The sequence below is a fragment of the Pyxicephalus adspersus genome, chromosome 6, assembly GCF_032062135.1.
Source record: "Pyxicephalus adspersus chromosome 6, UCB_Pads_2.0, whole genome shotgun sequence".
Classification (NCBI taxonomy): Eukaryota; Metazoa; Chordata; class Amphibia; order Anura; family Pyxicephalidae; genus Pyxicephalus; species Pyxicephalus adspersus.
This window is the reverse complement of record NC_092863.1, coordinates 43,331,007-43,356,062: the sequence shown is the minus strand read 5'-3', so window position 1 is coordinate 43,356,062 and position 25,056 is coordinate 43,331,007. Positions and strand designations below refer to the sequence as shown.

Here is a 25,056-nt window from a genome sequence, read left to right as displayed (position 1 = left end):
CAGTGGTATGTGTCAGACAAGATTTTGGAAAATTAAATCCTTTGATTATAAGAAATATCGGCCTGAGGATACAAAGGTGGACGCATTTGTTAGTTGGTTGCTTAGGTTCACTACAGTCCCTTTTAGAAGATGGTTTATCCAAAGGAATAAAGGTGATAATCTGTTTATAAAGAGACCTTTTAAGAAGACTGTATTTTCCTTTTTCAACACTTCGATGTTTCGACAGCTTGTGTGGCCGAGTCCTTAGGAGTTTGCATTCAGAATATAGGCTCCTTCAACGTTCAGCCAAAGGAAAGCAAGCTTTGCTCATACTAGAAAATCATGGTTCTAGCAAAGGAAACAGACATGTTTAAAAGCAAAATTGTCTTTCAGAGAATTTGGATTGATACTCTTTGCTACAAAGTCTATTGGTGGAAGGTCAGATGAGTCATTTGCAGCTAAAAATTTTAAAGATATGAGACAAACCTAAAATATCTGGACTCATTCTTCCACTTTTTATTTAAGACAAGGACCTGTTTTATATGGTGGACTTGGTCAGTGCACCTGTCAAGCAGAAAATCCTGGCTTCCACAAAAGCGAACCTGCATTGTCACAGATGCCTGACATTTAGGCTGGGGAGCTTGTTTAGGCAATACGTATGTTCAGGCAGTCTAGCCATTAAAATAAATTGGTGGTTCAATTTAGCGTTAAGGGTGGTTGTGAAGGCTTTACAATGGTTCCAGCGCCTAATTCAGTCAACAAAAAGTTCTTGACCCCCCTCCCCCTTGCACCTGGTTCTAACACCCTAACCTATCCATTGTGTTCTAAAACCCTCCGCTTTACTTTTTTTTTTTTTTTTGTCTCCTCTCTGTCCTAATTATAACCTTGTTGTTTGTGTACTTTACACCTACCTGTGACAAAATGTATAATGTAATAATTGCTTATCAATGTGTGTTAATTGAAATGGAAACCAAAAAAAACAATTAAAATATACTTAATAATGGAACAGGAGGCATAACATCTTTTGGTGGAGTTATATCAAGCAGATTTCCCTGTAGGGGGTGTCTATATTGTCCCCCTCCCAGATCAACCCAAAACTAAAATCACTTTAGTTCACTGGTGCCCTAGGAAAATGAAAAATGGCATTAAATGAGGGTGGGTCCTTTACTAGGTATTACTAGTTTTTTTTAGAATGTGTGTGGAAGCAGAGATGAAGAAATAATGGTTTCTTAGTTGTAGCTTTACAGTTTAGCTTTACAGATCAGCTGGTAAGCAGTAAGCAGGACTGGTAAGCAGTCTGAAATATTTTAGGTTAAATTGAGCCATGTATTTTTTTTTTTTTTTTAAGTAAAAAAGTAACTTTCGGATCTCATATATTCTAAAGTTAAAGTTGCAGGTACATCACTATGTTTGGAACTAGAACCACCATAATTCTGTTTCTATTTTTATGGGTTTCTACCGAGTGGTAGAATGAGGTGCAGCACTATGAGCAAATCGGAACACAATACACTGCTGCTTCGTGATGCAATTTTAGGCAGTAGAGGCAACAAAACAATGTCAGCAGGTATTTTTTCCTATCAAATGAGTAACTACCCTTGGCAGCCGGTATCCGACCATGGACATAGGAGTTGTATTCTGACACTGTTTTTTACTCCTTTCTGCTCCATGTAGAAAGACAGGTTCTCATTACCACAAAACGTGGCTGTGTTTTTTTTTTCCATGTGTATATATAATAGGAAGAAAAAAATTGTCAAATAGCTTCAGTAAAACTATGAATTGTTTTTCCACTTGCCATTTAATATCGGCATTAAACATTTATGAGCTGTACAAGCCATATTAGACAATTCTTGTCTCTTGTAATCATAAAAGGGGTAGTTGAGTAGATATCGTTCAGAATCAAGTGTCAGATAAAATGCTCCATAATGTAGCCATAAATGTCCATTCAGCAGTACAACTATTATTAACGGGCACACTGCATCAATGTATTCTTATAAAAGCTTACATTCTGGATCGCTAGCAAAGACATACTTGAAATTACATGTATAAAATGATATTGTTCAGTCAAAAAGTTACATTTTCTGGTTCTGTTGCTTTAAGTAATAAACATGTCCTTCCTTCCAATGCCATAAAATATGGACACTGGCATTGCTGGAGGCCACTTTAAAATACTACTTACCTGGTTGTTATTTTGACTCAGTGGCTTCAATACCTCACTGAACTGAAATGTGCAAACTAAACTCATTATCTGCATTCCTGTTCCAGGTTAAATAAGGCATAACAGCTAGTCATCTAGCATTTCCAGAGTAGAAAGTTGGTATGAATATGAAGCCCCCTAATGAGAAAATCCATTGAGGCTTTTCTTGAGTATATTCATTTTCCCTTAATTGTATGTATGAAATGCAATATACTTATAAAGCATTTTATTGCAAGGCAGGGGGACAGTAAATATCTGTATTTTATCAGTGTAGTTATCCTTTAACATGTTAACTGTGCAGTGGAAAGTTGCTTGTAGACACCCGACCCCTCTACTCAGCAAAATCTGACTCTGGAACAGATGCTGCTTACATCTCCTTAATATTATAAGAAACACTGAACATTTTTTTTTTTTCCTTCTTTGAGAAAAGAAACCCCATACATCACACTGCTATCAATGCACATGTTCTATACATACCAGACAGTTTAATGCAAACTAAATATAGACAATATGGTTTATACTGCATAATGTGTAGTACTCAGTGGATCTGCCCACTATGACTTCCGCCTAAGCAGAGAAATACATTTTTTTGGAAACTATATTTACTGTACAATTGTAGAGCCTCCTCCCCTGTACCAACATTGCTGAGTACTTTTAGCTTCTCTCAATTTGCATTAGAATCTGCAGTTAATCAGGTACAGCCTATCTTATTTCCTGGCTCGAGGTTGTCAAAGTTCATCTAGCCTTTACATCCCCAGCTGAGCTTTCACTAGCCTACCTCTTCCATTCAATGGATTTTGATTGTTTTATCATGGGAAATCGGCATCACAGCTTTCTGTTTTAAAGAAGTTATATACAGCACCTTGTTACACTACCACCAGCCATGATCTGCATTTATTGTAGAAACATGATGAATATATCGCTGCAACTAAACTGAGCTATGAAATTAAAATGGCAAGGTTTTAATAATTTTTAGCATTTTATTGAGGGGACAGAGGAACCAGAGAAGGCAGTATATTAGTAGATTAAACTTCAGATTTATTATTTCTAAGATTACAAGCTCTCTACACATGCATGTCTTTCAGCCTGACAGCATGGTGATTATTTTGATATGCAATAAATATTTAGACAAGCATAACTTCACTGCTCATACTTTCTCTAGTCTGTTGCTTTACTGTGTAAACTGACTGATCTGTCATTGTTTAGAACCGTGGATTTGCTGGACTGGAACAGTTTGATTGACAGCAGGACCAAGATCTCCAAACTTCTCTTGGTGCCAAACCTGCAGGTATTTTGTTTTTTATTAATGTATTTTAAATGTTGTGTATACATATGCACCAATGGGGAAAGTAGCCAAAGAACAAAAGATTTTGTTTTTGCAGAATCAAGTCTTTAGGTAACCCTGGATATTTCCAATACTGCAGATGGTGCTTACAGAACTCCCGTAAGATCTAAATTAGTGATAGAATTTAACCTAATACCATATCTGGAAACTAGCTTTTCATAAAATAAGTGCTTATACAGACACATGGAAGTATCAAAAAAGTCCCTAAAACATGCAGTTAGGTTAATTGGCTACCCCAAAAATTGACCTTATTAATGCCATATGACTATGATAGGGACATTAAATTGTGAGCCCCTTTAAGGGATAGCTAGTAGCATGACTCAAGACTTTGTACAGCGCTGCATAATATGATGGCGCTATATAAATACTGTGTGATAAGAATAAGTGAAAGGATGAAGTGCCAGTCCCTTACTTTTCACCTTAGGTCAACAAAACGAAGGAGAATTCAGAGGCTCCACTTCAATTATCGGACAAGAACAGCTTCTATTCTGTGCTTGCTGTGTTGTCAGTTATCATGATGTATTGTATAGGTTGTGCGCAGCTGAAAATTGTCCGGTATGCTAGACGTTGAATTGTGTGTAGGTTGCAAAAAAATAGGTAATAGGTGGATAGGTAATACTGTGGACATAGCTGCCAAACAAAATCTGTCTCTTTCTTTTGTAATCTTCAGCAGCACACTGGCTTCAATAGCCATTTACAGAATCTGAGGCCCATCTTCCCTTCTCCATTCAATCCTTTGGCCTTCTATCTTGGTGCCAAAATCACAAACCTCAGGAGATGCCATGGCGAGGAGCTATTGGTGCATATAAAGGCCAGCCCATGCACTTGGTCCAGAAGAGCATTATTGTGTTACTGCTCCCCCCTTTATTAAATTGTAAACAGTTTGCAACACTGTTAACATTTGTTGAATATGGCTTTTTTGGACTGCCATCTATCTGAAGAAAGAATGGTAGATTATGAGTCAAAAACTTCCTACAATGACTTAACTCCTTAGTTGCCAATTTAATGGCTATTGTCCCTCTCTCTCTACAATGCTAAAATACTGAACAAACTTTTCCAAAATCCTGGGTTGTGCAGTGTTGGTTTCAGTTCTTAAAATGTCCCCCCTGCATTAGTATGCCATTGAACCATTGGTGAATTCTTCTCTTCCCACATATTAACAACATGCCGAAAAAAACCCCCGATATATCCTTATAATATATTATTATCCTGATATTATGCCTTAGGGTTTGAGGTGCCTTCTCTATGCCTATAAATATAGGTAATTAAAAGGTAATAGTTTAGTGGAATAGTTTTTACAGTCCTCCAATCTGCATACTTCCTCTGGGTTGGGAATAAAACTTAAGCTATTGGGTGAGTATATCTATCTGGCTACGAGCATTACAGAATGAGAAGTAGACAAACGACTTCCCAGAAGCAAATCACTTACCCGGGTATTGATGTTTGAAAGTAAAGGTAACAGAGACTGTTGATCCAGGAACATTTGATTGCTTTATGGGATCAGGAAGGATTTTTTTTTTCCGGTTGGAGCAAATTGAACCAGTTTTTTTTTGTTTTGTTTTTTCCTCTGGATCAACTATGTCTAATAGGTTTTATCTGGGGTATGTTTATTTCCCTAGTGGTTAAACTAGATGGAGTTAAGTCTATTTTTCAGCCGAACTGACCATGTAACTATCAGCTGAAATGAAGTAAGATCAATGTGTGTGTGCTCCCCATCAACAGTGCATTTGCATATTATACCATATTGAAGATGCATACAAATATAATCCTCTTTTAGACGGGCAATTAAAAAGCCAAGTTCCGATTAGTTATATGTTATAAAACAGTAAGCATTTGTTGTACTTTAAAATGTTCTATCCCAAAATCATACCATGGATTATTGGCTTCCGCCTAAACATATTTCCTATATTACAGACATTACATTGTGATCTCCTTGTAGTGACAGTTAGTGACAGAACTTTGGGCTTTGTAACGCACTTCATAAGAGCCTGGTGCTATACAAATACATGATGGGAATAATATTAGCTTACGGGTTTGTTGTTGGAAATGTGTATAAACTACAATATGTAAGAATAAAAATCTTTTCATACATGTGTCTGTATCTGTGTAATAGCTCTAGGAAAGCATTGTGAGAACATGATAGCAGCTGAGAAATGTAACACTTGTTACTGATCACTTCTGATCATTCTTAAAATATCTCCATGCAGATATGGTTATTTATCACATGGAAGCACAGACTTAATAATTATATAGGGTGACAAGTATTAATCGGTTTGTTTTTCTATCCTAGTAAGGATCTTTACATTTAATCCTCTGTACTGTTCTCCGCTCAGGATTAGCCTTACTTTTAATTCCAATTTTCAGTTATTGGAGCTTCATTCACCAAAGAGAGCCTATTCTTTTCCACTAGAATTCTTTCTTGTGTTTCTCCTTTCTTCTGTGCTCCTGCTGCCCTGTAGCTTCAGAGCTATACGTTTTTTGGGCATATTTCTAACAAAATGTATTAGAGAAAAATATGAGGGGGGGAAATCCTATGGGATTTGCCACCTGCACGATGTGTGAAATTCCAGGCTTTGGTTTTTTATCAGCATGCTAAAGAATTGAGCAACTTTAACCCAATGTATTGCAATATGTTGAGAAATTGTGCCACCATCTGGCCATTTGAGGAGCTGCAGGAGGCTTTTTTCAAGCCAAAGACAATTGTGTCTGCTGTGTGCTGCAGCAACCTGCATGCTTTTAACTCCTCATGAATTCCTGACCTTAATGATGACTATTGGGTCATGAATAGTGACATTGACCTTTTATTAGGATTATTATAGAGGTTTTATGCCAGTATATTGGTGCAGGAAGATTTGAATTTGCTCCTTCCAGCTAGTTACAGCAGGATTTCCTCTTTTATTACATATCTGTGCACTTTTATAGCTTGCCGCTCCTATTATCCTTCTCCTAATAGAAGTATAAATTGATAATGTTTTAATGCTCTTTGACACTTTTAATAGATTGGGTATGCTGTTTCCTATTCCCTTAAAAAAATCCTTTTGATTGCATTTGTTTTGTTTTTTTTTTACTCTATAATGCTTTCAAAACTACTAACCTTTTCCTATCAACAGGAAAATGAGCTATAAATAAACATATTTATGAGCCTGTCCATTTTTTATATGCAATAAGGCAGAGTAGTTAAGTTGTAAGGGAAAATAAACTCATTTTTGTGTTGATTTGTATCTCGTCCGTAGGGATGTATTTGCATAAATTAGGCAGATTTTTATTCACACCTGAATAAATTTGCAGTGGATGAATAAATCGAACTGACAAACCATTTCCCCACTGACGTGCTTATGGTTAGAGGTTTCTGCAGACAATACATTTTTTTTTTAAGTTTTAAAAATAAAACATTTATGGTTTGGAATGTAAGAGGACATTTTTAAATTCAATTTAAAGAAACGCTATAGCTCCATACAGACATGCAGCATTGCACTTATGAAGCTGTATAGATATTTAAAGTGACTCTCTCACTATAGTAAAGTTCTCAAAGGTCCCAAGTTTTAATCTAGGCCAGTACATTACCTACATGGAGTTTGTAGTTCCCCCCGTGTTTGTGTGGGTTTCTTCCGGGTACACACCGATTTCCTTCCACATTCCAAAAACGTGCAGTTAGGTTGATTGGCTTCCCTCCAAAATCAGCCTTGGCCTGTGTTAATGACATATACCCATGGTAGGGACTTTAGATTGTGAGCCCCTTTGAGGCACAGTTAGTGGTATGGGTATGGAATTAGGCTGCGTACACACGTTTGATTTTTGTCTTTGGAAAGGAATTTTCACAATTGTTTCCATCAACAAAGACCGAAAAATGATTGAACAAGTGCTGTACATAAAGCGCCTTTCTGTTCTTTGGAGAGGGGAGGAGGGAGAACGAGCGAGTGGCACCCCACTGCGCTCTCTCCTCTTCACTTTCACTGCGGTCATTCGCCTTCTGCCATTCATGGATCCATCCTGGCAAATCCATGAACGATGTCACAGCCACTGTGTATATATCAGATTCTCGTCCACTGACGAGTGTACGTAGCCTTAGTAAAGCCCTGTGTAAAATGACGGTGCTACATACCTACAAGTAAATCAAATTGTAGCATTTATCTTGTCTCCGCTGCTAGAAAAGCTCTTTTGGTCATCATCCTCATCACCTGCATGATTATAAATATGAGGTTTAAAAATGGGGTGGGGGTTGTATTGAGTCACTGTACTTTGAGAAGTCTTATGAATCTGCCTACAAGATATTGTAATAATTTAGTTTTGAATTGACTTGCTGACTTTAGCCTGGTTGTATGCTTACAAAATATGTAATGGAAATCTATGTGTTAATGTCCCTGTATATCTCACTCTATTTTTATTTTCTAATAAGAGCGGACAGTTGGAACCTCTCCTGTCCAGGTTTACAGAGGAAGAGGATTTACAAATGAAGAGGATGTTGCAGAGAATGGACGTTCTTGCAAAGGTCAGAAACATAATTCTGTCTGGTTTACTTGGCACACTGCATATATTATACAGCACAGGTTACAAGGAATATTATATTACAAAGAAGCTAAAGGACTCCGATAAAACATGGTGCCTAACAATAATAAACATGAATGCAGGAGAGTCCATAATCCGAGGAGACGGAAGTGGAGATGTCTTGACAGTGTTACAATAAGTCTAGGTTAAGTGCTTGAGAAGTATTAAAGCATTCTGATAAGAGAACAAACAGGTTGCTGAATGAATAATTCTGTGATACATGTAGCTATAGAAACCTAGAATTAGAGGGCATATTAAAGCTACTTGCACAGCTTACACCCACTGTCATTGTTCAGAGTGAAGTACTGAGACTCGCACTACTTCTTGCCTAAATCCTCTTTTAAAAGAATAAATGACACATCTTCACTCTTCTTTTGTGCTCTTAGAAAAGCTGGTTTTAGAAAGTTGTTATATTGTAAATTAAAGAATTCTCTAACTGCATTGCTTACTTATTTTGTACCCTTATTCTTTGTAGTGTCTTACAACTAACTGACTGTAATGCTCAGAATCAGACTTTCCTATTCCAGCCTTCACTGCAGACACCATTCTGAAAAATTGTCTTAGGGACAGACCATCACTTCTTTAGTAGATATCTGTGACATACACATCTCCCTGATTTAGAGATGGTTTAGAATTGTTGTAGTTGGGTAAAATACTGATCAGTTAAACTACATATCACTGTTGTGCTATGATACCAGCTTCAAAAGGTTAACTAGTCGGTGCTAAGCTATAAGTTGTTGCAACACAAACTCAAGACAGACTGCAATAGGAGAGGTATTATGCAGCTGTACAAAGCTACTCATTTGATAGAAGTATGAGAGCCACAACTTTCCACTTTTTTTTCTTTTTATCCTTCATTTTTTAGCACGGTCACCTTCATTCCCAGACTAATTAGAGAGGAACTTGGGACAATTATGTTTACATTAGATAGTGAAACATCACAAATGATTGTCTCCAGCAGCAAAAATTGAACGTGTTTATGCAGCCTGATTGTTTTTGTCACTGGAAACAATCATTTGTGATCGGTTCCAGGGACTAAAGACAAATAAACAATGAGCAATCATTGAAATTATTCATTTATTTATTTTATAAAACAATCTTTATCTATGAGAACTTGTACAGTAAAAAAAAAAAGAGTACAGAAAGCTAATAAAACTGAACCGGGTCAGACCTCGTACTTATCCCTCTACTATATTCCTCAGATTGATTCACCAAGCCTGGTGCCTTGTAGGCATCAAAAAAGATATGGCGCTTGAAGTGCCTACAAAAGGATAATCTGCTCCAGCTCTGATATAATGCTTTTATATATACAAACAGGAATGCTACATTACAATACCATACCACACACCTAAACCAACAAGGACAGGGATACTGGGAAGGGGGAGAATGGTAGAGACAGTGAAGGGGGGGGGGATCCATTCTCCAGTATTTTACAAAGTAGCCCTGGGGCAATACTGTTTAATAGTAAACAGGGTCTCTGCAGAATCTTTGGTGGGTCCAGGGGGCTTCCATTATCTGGAGAGGATAGGAATTGCTTCCAGTAATACCATGTGTTGGAGAAATTCAGTTCCCCTAATTGCAGAAGTGAGCTCTATATAATTTTAATTTCTTTTACCCTCTGCACCCACAGCTGCACCTGTGGAGGCTTTGGCAAATATTTTCAGAGAACTTTTAAAGTAAATGACAGGTATAGTGATGTTGTCATAGCCAGAAAATGACCACTGTCCTTGTCTAACTCCCAGATTGGCTGCAAAGTGACAGGAACTGGGCTTATGTCATTATGTAGAGTCAACCATGTAAAGGGTTAGCCAAGGGCCGCTGACATTTATATTCTGCATAGGCCGCTCACATATTTCTATTATAGTATGTCCTCTTTAAATATGTTTTCTAATTTGTTGAAGATCTGTTTCCAAAACCAGGTATAAGTCAAGTGTTGATGAATTGGGGATGATTTACAAAGTTTAAGCTGTTTGTTTAGCGAAGTGAATTATCTTGCAGCAAAGGATACTGCTGAATATTGATACTGATGCTTGGTGAAAATTAACTTTGCAGAAAGAGAATTCTTCTTTTAAGAGTGATAATTTACTCTGCTAAATAAACTCCTTTATTTGACAGCCATAAGTGCAGGCACAAAATATAGCATTTTCTTGTCTTTTTGCCCTTGCATTATGGTAATGTTTGAAACATTTCATTATTTGAATTTTTTGACCTATACCAAAAATAACATTATTTGTAAAAACATTATGGAGCAACATTGACCACAGCTAATTAATATCATAGGCTTACAAAATGCCTTTAGGCAATTCATTCTGTTAGTTTCCCTTTCTGAGCCTACTGACATACATAATTTACTTTTTTAAAGGACCAAAAAAGTCACATAAACTATTCAAAAACAGTAAATCTCGTAACACGTATCTCTAATATTTTAGTACATTTTAAGGTTGCCTATTTTATGTAATAGTTTTTCCTTTATATGTTTGTGTGTATAGATGTGAAACTGGTAAAAGAAAAAAAATGGCCAGTAACCAGCATTAGAAGACTCTACAAGACTCATTAATATTTAAGCCCAGCAGGACTGTGATGAGCTGCATAGTTCATGGCTAGGATTGTACCGTAAATCAATGCTACAATATTTCACACATCTAAAAGGGTAGGAACAGCCCTAAGAAATGCCATCTATATCAGGAAGTCTTTGAATTCCCTTAATAAGCACTAATTTAAATAAATGCATCAGTGCTGAAATGTAATCTTTCATAATGAAGTGCAAACAAACACGTTCTTTTGAAGTTTGATGAAAAACAATATCAGCCACTTGTTTGTGCCATAAGTTATCAGCCGCTTTAAAAGAGGCTTTTATTGCTTCTTAAAACCAAATTGATTTAGAGCAGGTACTTAATTTTCACCTTCATGGAGAAGAAAGACTTTAGCTTGCAAATTATAAAAGGTCTGTTTCTTTTATTTCTCGTAAAATGGAATGGTATTCTGTAACAGGAATACTGAAACACAGCCTAATATGCAAGGCATAACAAAAGATGCTGGTACTAGTGTCCATTGGGGTAACTGGGAGGTTACCTCTGATGTTGTGGGGTAACCTGTAGTGTAGAAGTACTTCCAATAACAATATTTCAATATGCTGGACAGAAGCATAGCTGCAGATTATTCAGACCCATCACAATATCTTTAATGGGCCACTGGTGAACCTCTGTAAAAACACTGTCACTGGCAGCTCCCCTACACCAACCCTGGATAAAGAACATATACCTGTTCAGAAACAATACAAGCTTACCAGATCCAAGCACGATCAGTTACAATTTGGTACTTTATGTGTAGGTAATTTTGTTACCCACTCTAAAGATTGTATTTTGTTATGTGCTTATTCCTTGTATCGATTATTTAAATATAACAATATGATCTACAGTTTTCCTTAAGTCCGTGTTGATTTAAAGATTTTTTTTTTTGTGTATTGTATTTGTGCGTAGGTTTGTATTGTGACATAGAGATGACTTTTAGATGCATTTTTAAATATTTGACTTGATAACGGAACAATATATGTAAAGTGGGGTCAGGTCTACCCTCAGAGCAGCAATAGAAGAAAGTCTTTTGACACGGGTCATTTTGGTTTAGAGCATTGTATGTTGTGCTTTTCTCATTTGTGATCTTTTAGCCCAGTTTCCCTTCTATTATTCCAATAACGCATGCAGTGCCTTTTATTGTACCCTGTAATTTGTATTTTAGAAAGCTTTGGAAACAGGTGTTCGCTTGATGGTTGATGCAGAACAGACCTATTTCCAACCTGCAATCAGCCGTCTGACATTGGAAATGCAGCGTAAATTTAACAAGGACAATCCCATTATCTTCAACACGTACCAGTGCTACTTAAAGGTGAGAGGCTCCAGAGCAATAATGATTACTGCTGCACGCACAACAGCGCAGAATAAAGATATGGTGGAATTTACGAGCTGGCATACGCTAGGATTACTTTGATGCAAATTCCAGAATACATTCAGCTGTCTGATCAAAAGAAATATCTGCATTAACTTAAGGCCTTTCACTTGATTTGTTTTTTTCTGAACATGTTTTTGTAATGTTAGTTGAAAAGCTTGCTAATGTAACACATAACAAGTATCCATTGCAGCCTACACTGGCTGTCACTAATTACAGCTATGTCTGTGGTTTACATTGGCAGCCTAAAAAATTGAAAATGACTGTTTAGTATGCAAACGCTGGATTAATGCCATAACCCTAAAAGAAAACCATATTGTTGCAATATCTTACCCATGGGTTTTAAAACATGTTGTAGTATTTATTTTTACCTTGTATAGCATGTAATGTAAAGAAGCGGTCACAACGGGTGGCCAGCGAGAACATTTTGGTGATCCGCTGCTCTGGCCATTGCGCCCCCAGCGGAATCAGGAAAAGGCCAAAGCGGTGGAACAGGTCTTCCGTACGGATTGTAGGCTCAGGGCGGTTGGCAGGTTGTGTCTCTGGACACAACCCACCCACTCTCCCATCGCAAGCTCAGACATGTGATGGGAGAGAGGATGGGTTCTGGCATCATGACGTCACTCAGGCAGTTTCAGGCAGTTTCTTCCCCTTTGATTGACATGCCCCATGCATGGGCAGTCTGGAGCCCGTGAGTTTAATGGTCAAAAAGGTTGGCGACCACGGATTTAAGGCATGTCCTGTTTTCAATAGATAATTTCGATGTTAATTTGGGGTTTCCCCTTGAAATCACCCCACACATTTCCCACAACCTTCCTAAACATCTCGTCATGCAAACTAATAACTTGATAGTGCTTGGTACCTGATTAAGTACACTTGGAACAATATGAATTCTCCTGACAATCATCTGAGATCTGAGAAATTCATAAAGTATTGTTTGTGTTTTAGATTATTTCACCTTCATAAAGTACTAATTAAGTTGAAAGAATGTATTTCTGAGCCACTACATTAAAAATGTGTAAAAGGAAACTTATCCACCTTGTTTTGCAGAACAGTTTACCTAAGCTGCAGGAAATTAATTTAATCATAGAATGGTTTACATTCAAAAGCCCCCTAGATAATTCTAATAACTTTTCAAGCTAAATAAAGGAGGTGCAGAAAAGGGGCTCTTAAAGGTTTTGTTGATCCCTCATTAGAATTGCTTAATTTTTCCAGCTATCTTTGACCCATTTTAACCCGTATCTCCCAACATTCCGAGATGAGTAGGAGGGATACCTTGGAACACAAACTAGGTGGACAAAATATACACCCATAGTTGTGCAGGCTGTGAAAAAAAAACAATATGCACAAAAATAAAACCCACTAGTGTTTTTTTCTTACACTGGCTTTTCAGAATAACAAGTATATGTTTTATCATATGCAAGGTTTAGTGTAGAGGTCTGTAAGAGTGACAACTGAGGAGGACAGAGGTGCAGAGATCTGGCTTTAAATAGGGAACAGATGGGAGCTAAGCTAACACAGGCTTATCAAGAACAACCTCATTAAAGTGCACTCTGTGAAGCTGAGGGGTTATGAATATGCTTAGCTAACAACAATTCCTTGTTAAAATTCAGGAAAACAATATTTTATACATATACTATTGAATTCAGTCTGTGTAAAAAAAAAAAACATAAAAATAAAGTGCAGTAGTCCATACAAACATTCTCTTTTCACAGATGCATGATTGGTTACTGAACTTTGCATTTAACCCCCTTTACTGTAATAAATCAGTAAACCTTAATGTACATAGTGATTTAGAGTACATACTGCAATAAAAAGTCCTAATCCTGAGGTCCCTGTGCATAAATATATATTTTCAAATTGCCTGTAAAGGTATGACTTAAAAATGAATTTTTACCCCTTGCTTTTAGGAAGCTTATGACAACGTGACAGCTGATGTAGAGTTGTCGCGGCGAGAAGGTTGGCATTTTGGAGCTAAACTTGTCAGAGGGGCCTATATGCAGCAAGAAAGAAGTCGTGCAGCCGAGGTTGGCTATGAAGACCCAATCAATCCCACTTATGAGAAAACCAACGAGATGTATCATAGGTATGTGTGCAGAATAATAATTTTAAGGTTGTAGGTAAAATGTTACTGGTAATAATTATGATACTACTGTAAAATATAATTTACAGTGGACAAAAAATAAAGTAAATGTTTCAAATAACAGTTGCATACATCTGTAGTGCAAAAAAAGTAAAACCCATATGTAAGTTATTTAAACTGTTAATGAACAATAAGCTATTAATATTAATAATATGATTATTATTATAATTAAACAGTATTTATATAGCATCAACGTTTTACCCAAAGCTGTACATATAATAGGAGTTTCAAATGACAGACCGATACAAACAATAATACGGGTTGGGAGGACCCTGCCTAGAAGAGCTTACAATCTAAGAGGTGAAGTATGTAACACACAATAGGATTAGGGATATGTAATGGTGAGTAAGTAGTGTTTAAGAGACAGAAGAAGACGGGTAGACATGTTTGAAAAGATGGGTTTTCAGTGTTCTTTTAAAAGTGCAAAATAAAGGAGCAAGCTTCATGGAAGGAGAAGAGAGTACCAGAGAGTTTGGTAAGCCCTAGAAAATTCTTTGGAGTTGTGCATGTGACGAGGATATGAGTGAAGAAGTCAGTAGTAGGTTGTTGGAGGGAAGAGTGTGGTTAGAGGCAACACCAACAGGGAGGAGAGTGGGAAAGGAGGAATTACCATTAAAAGACTTGAAAGAAGCAGTCAGACAGAAAGGAAGCAAACCAAGATAGAGCAGTGTCATTGATACCAATGGTTGGTTCGTGGTTTGAATTAGAAGGGGTGATCAACCGTGTCAAAAGCAGATCAAAAAATCATATCTGCTTCTAACGATTTTATTTTTAAAGTAGGTAGTTATGTCTTGGACAGAATTGTAGGGGAGCAGGTGTGGGGTTTAGGAGGGAGTCAGTTGCTGAAAAGAGGCTGTGTAGTTTGGAAGCTTGAGATGATATGACGGTGGACGATGGAGAAAAATATGGTTTTACAGGATTTCAAGTAATCATACTTGAAATTCAAATAGTTGAGGTCTGCTTAATCCCATTTTCACCTTTCTGTTACAACTGTTCTTATAACACCAGTTCAAATCACACCTTTTAAACAATCCTACAGCTGATATAAAAAGACGTAAACTTATATTACCTGGTAAGGAAGACACTTTATACTTATTTGGTCTGGCACAGAAAATCCTTGCTCTCTTGTAGTGACGTGGGGCTGGTGGGAGCAATTGTAGTGTAAAGCAGGGGAGGTAAGCACCTAGCACACTGGGAAAGTCTGAAGATTCTTCTGCCAGTAAAGCTCTGCAGCAGTGTGAAGATTACATGAATGTCGGGTCTAGGGAATATAAAGTCTTTTTTTTTTTTTTTTTTTAGTTGTGTGTGTTTTTTGCCCCAGTTACATGGTCATGTTGGGTGTCTATCCCTAATAAGACGAAAACTTGACCAACAGAACTGTGGGCTTACTGTTTGGAAATAGGTTACTAAATATCAGCAGTAGAAGCAGATTCCAATAAATAGAACATGGGGCCCATTGGATGCCCAGCAATACATGTCTAAGGTACAGTGGAAGCTGGATAGGTAATTGTTTTGGGTGGTAGCCTATTAAACAAATTTCCAAGCCATTTTAACATTGCCTGATATCAGTTCTTGCCATTTTGATAAAGTTGCCTAATATATTTCGTATGTATAGTTTTTGCAATTAACATCTACATTCTGCCAACAAGGATAATATTAGTTGTAATTTTTTATAATGTAATGACATTTTTGTTTTGCACTTAAATAGAAGCTATTATATCTTTACTAAATGAGTCGCCACACCAATTATTTTTTACATTACTTTTACCCCTTTTTTATATCCCATTTTTTTTATTACTTTATTAAATTCATCCCTTTTCCTTTCCAGAATAGCTTAAGGCAACAACAGACTCTAAATGTCAAGCATATACTTTGCTTTACACAGATTCAGCCAAAATCTTTGCCAGATAAATAAAAAAAAACTGTATCAAACTGCCAAGAATCCGTCCAGTTGCACACTGCTCAGTTAATCAGCCAGCTGTATGAGAACACATTTGAATAGAAGTGTGATGAGTAAATTACTTATTAGCATAATACAGCATCCAATTTTTGCAGTACTTTTATGTGGCATAACATTTTCTCATTGGCTTGGTTTATCCCTTGAAGTGAATGAAATATTCTGAACTAAAAGAAGGGATGTAGAAAAACTTTAATAGTTGTTAACTTTCCAAGTCAAAAGGTCACTTATAATACAATGTTTTGTCTTTATTTGATGGTACAGTATGTTAATATTGGGGGAAATGACATTCATAGGGACTCATTTATACCAGGATAAAAGAGACTCTTCTATTTCATTTCAACTCATTTACACCAAATTTTAGCAAGGATTACAACAATCTAGTAAAATACAGAGGGATATTATCCCAGTCTTTAAAGACTTTCTCCCTTGTTTGCTTACCACAAATTTTGCCAGTAATTTCTGGCAGCATAGTCTAGAGGCCAACTAAAGAAAGTTGCTTAAGGATCTATTTATAAATGATTTGCTATGATTTGCCTGATATCTGTATTTTGCAAAGTGTGCTTCTTGTTTTTACAGCTGATTTGCTGATCACATTTGACCATATTTACCCATCAGCAGTCACATACAACATAATAGAGAGATTTCAGTAACAAACAAGATTTACCCATTTGCCACCGCATTACGCAAATCATCTTTAAAACAGTGCCCGAATGACCAAAGCTCTTTTGGTATTTGTATTTAGCCGCTGTTGTTTTCTCAGTTATGTGGTTTTCAAGTTATTATATTGAATGCAGCTACTGTTGGATGAATCTCCTATTGGGTGAAACTATTTAGGGCAAGTCATCTGGAAATGATGGGCAAATTTCTTAAAATTCAGGTAGATGATTGTCTGCCAATTATTGCGGGAATCCTACATGACATATTTTCTATATAGCCCTCTTAAAGTGTATGTTTTTTACAGACTTTCACAAAAAAAGAACATGGCATTCAGTTTGTATTATCTTAGCGGGGGCAAAGTGTTGGGTAATGGTCACTGTCCTTTTACATCTCTTTTTCCCTTTTTTCTAAATGCGTTTTGTGTGTGTATACACGTGTACACTCATATTTTCCCATTTTTGGGCATTCTTTGAAAATCCTAAAGATGGTTGGATGTGAAAATCCCAGTGGATCATCATTTTCTGAGACCAGCCTGTCATGCAACAATAATCATGCCACATTTAAAGTTTCTTAAAGCACCTTTCTTTCCGGGTCTGATGCTTGGTTTAAACTTCAGCAAGTCGTCTTGACCATGTCAACATGCCTAAATGCATTGAGTTGCTGTCATGTGACTGGCTTTGGTATATTTGCAGGTCACTTTTTCATCATGCTGATGGCCTTCAAATATAAAGAATATTACAAACTCATGTTATTTTCAATTGTTTGGACTGTGGCAGCTTTAAAAGAAAAAAGGAAAATGTTTTTATGGTATCCCTGTGGTGTTTTTTTACTCTATACATTGTTTATGTAAAGAACAGCCCCCAGGAATATAATTTAAATTTGGTGAGGTATTAGCTTAGGTTAATGGTTTTTCCTATTACAACACCAAGATTTTACCAGTTGGTTATAATGAAGCCTAGCCCTCCCTTTTCGGAAATGAATAATAATTAAAGCAATAGAGCAATAGATTTGTTGTATTCTGAGTAAAGCATGAATCTGCGTACATTTTTGCAAAACTTAGACATAAAAAAGCTAAAAAAAAGTAGTATGTAATATTACTGATCTCTTAAATTTGTGACCCCTGAAAAGTATGCAATCAAGGAACAGAGAATATTTTGAGTTAGTGACTCCCAAACTACTACTAAAGCATTTTAAACTGCAGCCCGATAACTAGTATTTTTAGAAAGGTACCTTAGTAATGGCAGCCCCGTATGGATCTTTCACAGTAAAGGTTTCCTTTAGGAAGTCCTGCCTGTCTCTTGTACAATTGATCCTCTCTATAATGTAAGCTATTTAAATGTGAGTTATGCAAATGAAAATTATCTAAGATGTTTTGCATGAAATTATGCAGTGTTGGTTTTATTCTAATATAGAATATGGATTATAGCTCTCTTTTGTTTAAACTAGAGGTACAGTTTAACACCGTCGGACCATAAAACACTAATAGGCTTGTTAGAAAGCTGTAATCTGCAGTATTTGCCATTTGTACTAATTATTTTACACTCTGCAAGCACTTCTAGTACTCTTATCATGAACAAGGGCGTGCTTTACATTCTGTTTGGAAGTTTAGGACATATGCTTTACAACACGTACAGACAGAAGAGAGAATAGCTTATTACAGCTTGGTAATAATGAATTCTGGATTAGTTTCAGCACAGCAAACTGTATGTCTTCGCTAGCCAAGAAGGGAAAAGCAGCAAACTGGCAGACCTTCATCTTTTAGGTCTTTCTGTTCTCTGTTCAACAAGGGCTACCAGATTCATTCAATAGACGTGTTCGTGTTCTTGATCATTTTCCCATTTTAGGTACTGTTCTGATTTTATATGTTTTCTTGTTGTATTACAATAAAATGTATAGAGCAGTACATAAAATAGGAAAATGATTAGGAATGTCAAGAAAGTCTTTTATTCCTTGTAATCATAAATCTAAATTCTCCATTTTAAAAGGCCACAAGAACCATGTCCCTACTATTTAGATTTAATAAACCTTATGAATGGTGTTGCTGAATGTGCATGTACTTTTGGTTGTTTTTGCCCAGTCCAATGATGTGCATTGTAGTTTATCTATTGTGTAGTGTGCATCGGAGTTTACATATTTTTTATATATTTCTGCATTTTGTGTAGTAAAGCTGCACTATTATAAGTTGTGTATTTCACAAGCAAAAAGCCTTTAATTCTTCACTCGCATTACATTCCAACATCTAAGGTTGTTTCATCACCAAACTTGCAAGTTAACAGTTCTGGATTTAGGAAGCTGAAGCTGAAATCTTGTACTGGAAAATAGGGTTACTAGTAATGTAGGCAGTTATGGCAGTACTGTTACCTGTAGTGACATAGCTGCCAGCAAAGGTACATCAGTGCTCTGTGAGGAAGTTTCTCTTTAACACACTGAAAGGTCGGACAGCTTGGTTGGGTTGCTATGTCTATGTGAAGAACATAATCGCTGTCTGCTTGAGAAAGTAGTATTGTGTTGGCTTTAGAAAGTTATTTTATGCAGGTGACTCAAAAAACTTTAATGAGTTTGAGTCTGTAAAGCTTCCTATTAATATTAATAACTTGTATTTATATGGCACCAACATATTATGCTGAACTTAATATGGTACCCACATATTATGCTGAACTTTACAAAGTCATATCACCTACTCATGTCCTGCAAATGGGCTCAAAATATTATATTACTGCCCTAATATTACGTCATTACCACAGTCTAAGGCCATTTTTTTGAGGGAAGCTAATTAGCCTCACTTCATGCTTATGGGATGTTGGGGGAAACCAGAGTGCCCAGAGGAATCCCCTGCAGATAGTGTCTTGCCCTACTATGAGGGAGTAGAGGAACGTCTTGCCATGACAGTGTTCTGGTATAGGAACATACTCTTCAAATATACCTCATGGCCCATTGGTGGGAAACAGGGGTTGCTTAATATAGTTGGAAACTATACAAACAGTGTATAGGTAATATGCAGACGTGGCATGGGTAATTGTTGTTCTTGGTCTTGTCATTTTCGGGTATATGTAAATCACTGTAGCACAGTGCTAGCCTACCCAACTGTGCCTACACTAAGTTTGTGTTTACATTATATTTTGTATTTTATTCTGGATTTATTTGTGCACCAGAGCAAAAAAGATCTAGGAAGTCATACAGTGTACTGTTCACCTAATGATTCTGTATCAAGCAACAAAGGTATGAAGAGTTGATTTTAAATGAATAAATTATTCATTGGGATGACATTTGATAAATATGTTTAAAGCTTCCCAAAATGGATCTAGCTATTGAAAGTGACTTTCCATAAAAAATACCAATGCACAAAGGATATTGTGCTACAAGTAATAGAAATTTCTTTTTTCCTCGAAGGCTGTTATAATAATCGTGGATAGATGCCCACATCATCTTGTCCATTGTATGATTCCTCTGTAAATCACCGGTGCCATTCTACATACTCATTATGCTTTCTTTGTTGAGCAGATGCCTTGATTATGTCTTAGAAGAGATCCGGCACAATCGTAAAGCAAATGTGATGGTAGCCTCTCACAATGAAGACACAGTGAAATTTACTATGAAAAGGTAAGATTTCTCTTACTATTCAATATAGAATTATATAATTCACTACCTGCAGAATTTCATTCAAAAAAAGCCCTAGAGCAGAGGCTTATGAATTTTATAAAGCCTAGTAATTTGCTAGTAATTGAAAAGTAGTTGTAGTCGCAATGTCCTGCTCCATGAACAATAAAAATATAACTGTAAAACATTTCTTTTCACTGACACACATACATTTATCCTGTTAAATACATATCATGCTAGCACTTGCTAACCCTTAACAGCAATAAATAGTGTACTTATCCATGTGCAAGGAAAAATCAGTAGACCAAAATTGCCAACCATTCTGATCAATTTCATCCAGAATTTATTTTCCTGAATATATGTCACCAAGCAAAATTATTTCTCCACAGTCATTTCCTCCCAAGCGTCCAACCCACGCAAATAATAATAATAATAATAATAATAATAAAATAATAATATCAATTTAGATTGCACTTTACTTTATTTTTGTCACTTTTTAGTATGCCAGTTTGACACAATGTTTTGAAGATAAAATTCAGATAAAATTATTATTATTATTAACTAGTATTTATATTGTGTCAACATAATACACAGCGCTTTACAAAGTCTATAGTCATGTCACTAACTTTCCTTCAAAGGGGCTCACAATCTAATGTCCCAACTATAGTCAGCTGTCTAGAATACAGTCTAGGGCCAATTGGGAAGGGGGGAGCAATTAACCTCACTGCTTGTTTTGGGTATGTGGGAGGAAACCCAAGTACCCAGAGGAAACCAACACAAACACGGGAGAACATGTAAACTCCATGCAAATAGTGGCCTGGCTAATATTCAAACCTGGGACCGAGCACTGCAAAGGCCAGAGTGCTAACCTCAGAGCCACCATGTGAAAAACCTTCACAGAAGTCCATGCTCCAGGAGATATTTTAACCACAACCACTCAGAACATTATTACAATGAAGGGTTAAAGAAGAAAAATCTGTAAATATTGCCAATCACATGACCTGCTTAGACCATGTCGTCTCCTATCATGGGGTTATCTGCTATGTTAATTTATATATCGGCAAGAAAATACAGGTCACAGTGTGGAGCAGCATTGCTAAACATACTAGAGGACAAAATGGGCTATGCAGTATGTAAAAGAAGGCTTAATTTTAGGACACAAGGCATTTTCTCCCAATTGTTCTTCTCTGATTAAAAAAATCAAAGCAGGTTTGCATTAAGTTTACCACACATATGCATTGCTAGACTAGAACACAAATGTAATTCTGGATCGACGTATGAAAGGAAATGCCCTATGTGATTCTATATAAACACGGAGTTCCATAGTTGTAATATAAAACACAAAGACCCGTTGGTCCATAGACACATCATGTCTTTCTATTACACAATAAATCTATTTCAGTGGTAGCCCTTTACCTATTAGGACAGTGAAAGTCATGCACACAAGGGTTCCTTTCACAGCATTGGAGACCTGCAGAATAAAGTGTTGATGTCTGGTAAATATATTATTAAAATGAGGACATTTTGTTTTTATTTTCTGTTTCATATAGAAAAATAAGTCATTAAAATGCATGATGTTACAGAGATACAAAGATTTACAGATTGCTGTATTCCATTCTCTGAAATTACTTTGAGTCTACATGAAGATTTTTAAATTCTCTTTATATTTTTCTTCTTGGTAATCCTTCATGATGCTTGGTCTATAAATCTGTTTAGGTGCACTGTAAAATACATGTAAAAAGGTAGTGCATCTATCTTATGCTAATATTATCTTCATACTGTGACGGAAACTGCTTACAGACTCATTACTCAAACAATGTTGGACAAATGTTGTAGCCACATTTCTTGTTAATGTGTCAGCCCTGATGTATCAGGTACAACACAGCTACTTTAGAATTATTTCCCTTTGCATACTCTACACCCTGTGCTTTCTAAATTTCATTATACTTTGCTGAATACGTAATAACATGGTTGGTTTAATGAGCCTGGTGTACCCAATGCTGCAATAAAGTCAGCATTACTTTAGTTTTTAAAAATCTTTTTGCACAATCTACAGCACAGAGTTAAAGCAAGAGTGTAGTCTCTGATTAGGAAACACATTGGTTAGGCTATGTGGTATTCAATTCCTGTGGTGCTTGCCATTGACTTGAAACTCAGGTGCCTGACCTGACACTGGTGACCCCATCTTTAACAGAAGTTGGTATTATCTTGTGACAAATGTATCCTGCTGGTGATGATTGAACTATATAGATAATGACTAATTCACTTCACAATTCATTCATGTATTTAGTCATTTTGGACTTTAACTTTTTTAGCTTTCTGATATGTTAGGTAATTCTGGATAAAACATTCTTTTTGTATTTGTAATGCATTGATTATTCAATTCAGCTGCATAAAAACCTAATAATAATTTTAAATTAGATTTGCTAGATTCTAAAATCCACATTCATTTGTCTACTTTTGAGAATCTAAAATAACTTCAGACAGTGGTCCTCCTGTGTATGTGTAGCTTAGCCATAGTACATAGACCGCTTTAAAAACTGTTTTTGGTATTTTTTGTGGACTTATATTTTTCTAGTTTTCCTACATAAAGATTGTACATTCCTTTGGGGTATTCTGCACTAAATAATCGAATATGACCACTCACTGCTATTCTTTACAGTCTAAACCTGCTAATATCGAAACTAAAGTTCTATGCATATGGTTGTATGTGCTAAAAACAAGTTTTTTTATTCATTATAGAATGAATGAATTGGGCATTTATCCTGAAGAAAAAAAAGTATACTTTGGACAACTGCTTGGCATGTGTGACCAAATAAGCTTTCCTCTTGGTAAGTGTTAATTTATAGTTTATTATAACACATTACCCTCTTAAAGTATATAAAATGTTTCATTCTGTTTCACTGATGTTAATAGAAAACTAAAAAGGTTTTAGGTCAATTTATCTTCGAGTTAATTGTTTAGCTTACAGTTTTTTACTTTTTAACACGTACCTAAACTCAGAATTTTCACTTTACATAAGGGGTTATACAACCCTTTAAAAAAAAAAGTAAAAATTTAGTTTTACTGTTTTTTTTTTTTTAAATGCAACACCTTTTTAAAAAAATAAAAATAAAAATGCCGCACTGTCCCCTTAATTCTCGATCACCAAGACGATCAAGAATGAATAGGAGCGCAGAGCATTCTGGGATACCTACATCACGCATCCTGGAAGGCTCTTGAGCCCTATTGATGAAAGGGCACCTTCTGTGCATGCCTGAGATGTTCGGGTAGGCGCAGAAGGAGCCCTTTCATCAATAAGGAAAAGGCGCAAGAAATTGGCAAGTTTTTTTTTCCCCAATCTACGTCACCCGATCCCGGGCCAGCACAGCGCGAGATCGGATAATGAAGAAAGAACCATTAAGAAGAGAGGAGAAAATGGCGCCGCCTTGCACTTCCTCTGCACCAGGCTGAAGACAGATACGGGGGTGATGCGGGACCCGATAGAGGAAATCTCCCGACAGACAGACTGATCTGCGGGTTTAAAGGTACAGTGAGGGAAAGAAGTATTTGATCCCGTGCTGATTTTGTATGTTTGCCCTCTGACAAAGAAATGACCAGTCTATAATTGTAATGGTAGGTTTATTGTGGGTGTGAAAGACAGAGTAACAACAAAAGAACCCTCAAAGACCCAGTGCTCAAAGTCAGAGCATGATGTGCATTGTAATGAGTAAAATAAGTATTTGATCCCCTATCAACCAGTCTGGAGACTGGCTGGACCACTCCAGGACCTTTATGTGCTTCTTCTTGAGCCACTCCTTTGTTGCCTTGTCTCTGTGTTATGGGTCATTGTCATGCTGGAATACCCATCCATGACACATTTTCAATGCCCTGGCTAAGGGAAGGAGGTGCTCACCCAAGATTTGACAGTATATGTCCCCCCTCCATTGTCCCTTTGATGGGGTGAAGGTGTCCTGTCTCCTTAACATAAAAACGCTCCCAAAGCATAATGTGTCCACCTCCATGTTTGACCGTGGGGATGGTGTTCTTGGGGTCATAGGCAGCATTCCTCCTCCTCCTCCAAACATGGTGAGTTGAGTTGGTAAAGCTCAATTTTGGTCTCATCTGACCACAACACTTTCACCCAGTTCTCCTCTGGATCATTCATATGTTTACTGGCAAACTGCAGACGGGCATGTACGTGTGCTGTCTTGAGCAGGGGACCTTGCGGGCTCTGCAAGATTTTAGGCCTTAATGGCGCAGTGTGTTACCAATTGTTTTCTTGGTGACTATGGTCCCAGCTGCCCTGAGATCATTGACAAGTTCCCCCGTGTAGTTCTGGGCTGCTTCATCACCATTCTCATGATCATTGCAACTCCACGAGTGTAGATCTTGCATGGAGCCCCAGACCGAGGGAGATTGACAGTTATGTGTTTCTTCCATTTGCGAATTATCGTGACAACTGTTGTCACCTTCTCACCAAGCTGCTTGGCGATAGTCTTGTAGCCCAGTCTAGCCTTGTGTAGGTCTACAATCTTGTCCCTGACATCCTTAGACAGCTCTTTGGTCTTGGCCATGGTGGCTAGTTTGGAATCTGATTGATTGCTTCTGTGGACAGGTGTCTTATACAGGTACTGTAACAAGCTTGGATTAAGAGCACTCCCTTACAGAGGGTGCTCCTAGTTTCGGCTCGTTACCTGCATACAGTGAAGACA

The 25,056-nt window shown here is 36.9% G+C and overlaps 1 protein-coding gene across 1 annotated transcript in view; it reads left to right on the top strand.

The window, feature by feature from the left end:
- PRODH (proline dehydrogenase 1) overlaps positions 1 to 25,056 on the top strand; it is a 69,855-nt gene that overhangs the window by 40,003 nt on the left and 4,796 nt on the right. The window contains exons 9-14 of the mRNA XM_072413922.1: positions 3,380 to 3,461; positions 7,915 to 8,007; positions 11,799 to 11,945; positions 13,916 to 14,091; positions 20,267 to 20,365; positions 23,105 to 23,193. Coding sequence (XP_072270023.1) covers positions 3,380 to 3,461; positions 7,915 to 8,007; positions 11,799 to 11,945; positions 13,916 to 14,091; positions 20,267 to 20,365; positions 23,105 to 23,193 — 686 coding nt within the window. The remainder of the gene's footprint in view (positions 1 to 3,379; positions 3,462 to 7,914; positions 8,008 to 11,798; positions 11,946 to 13,915; positions 14,092 to 20,266; positions 20,366 to 23,104; positions 23,194 to 25,056) is intronic.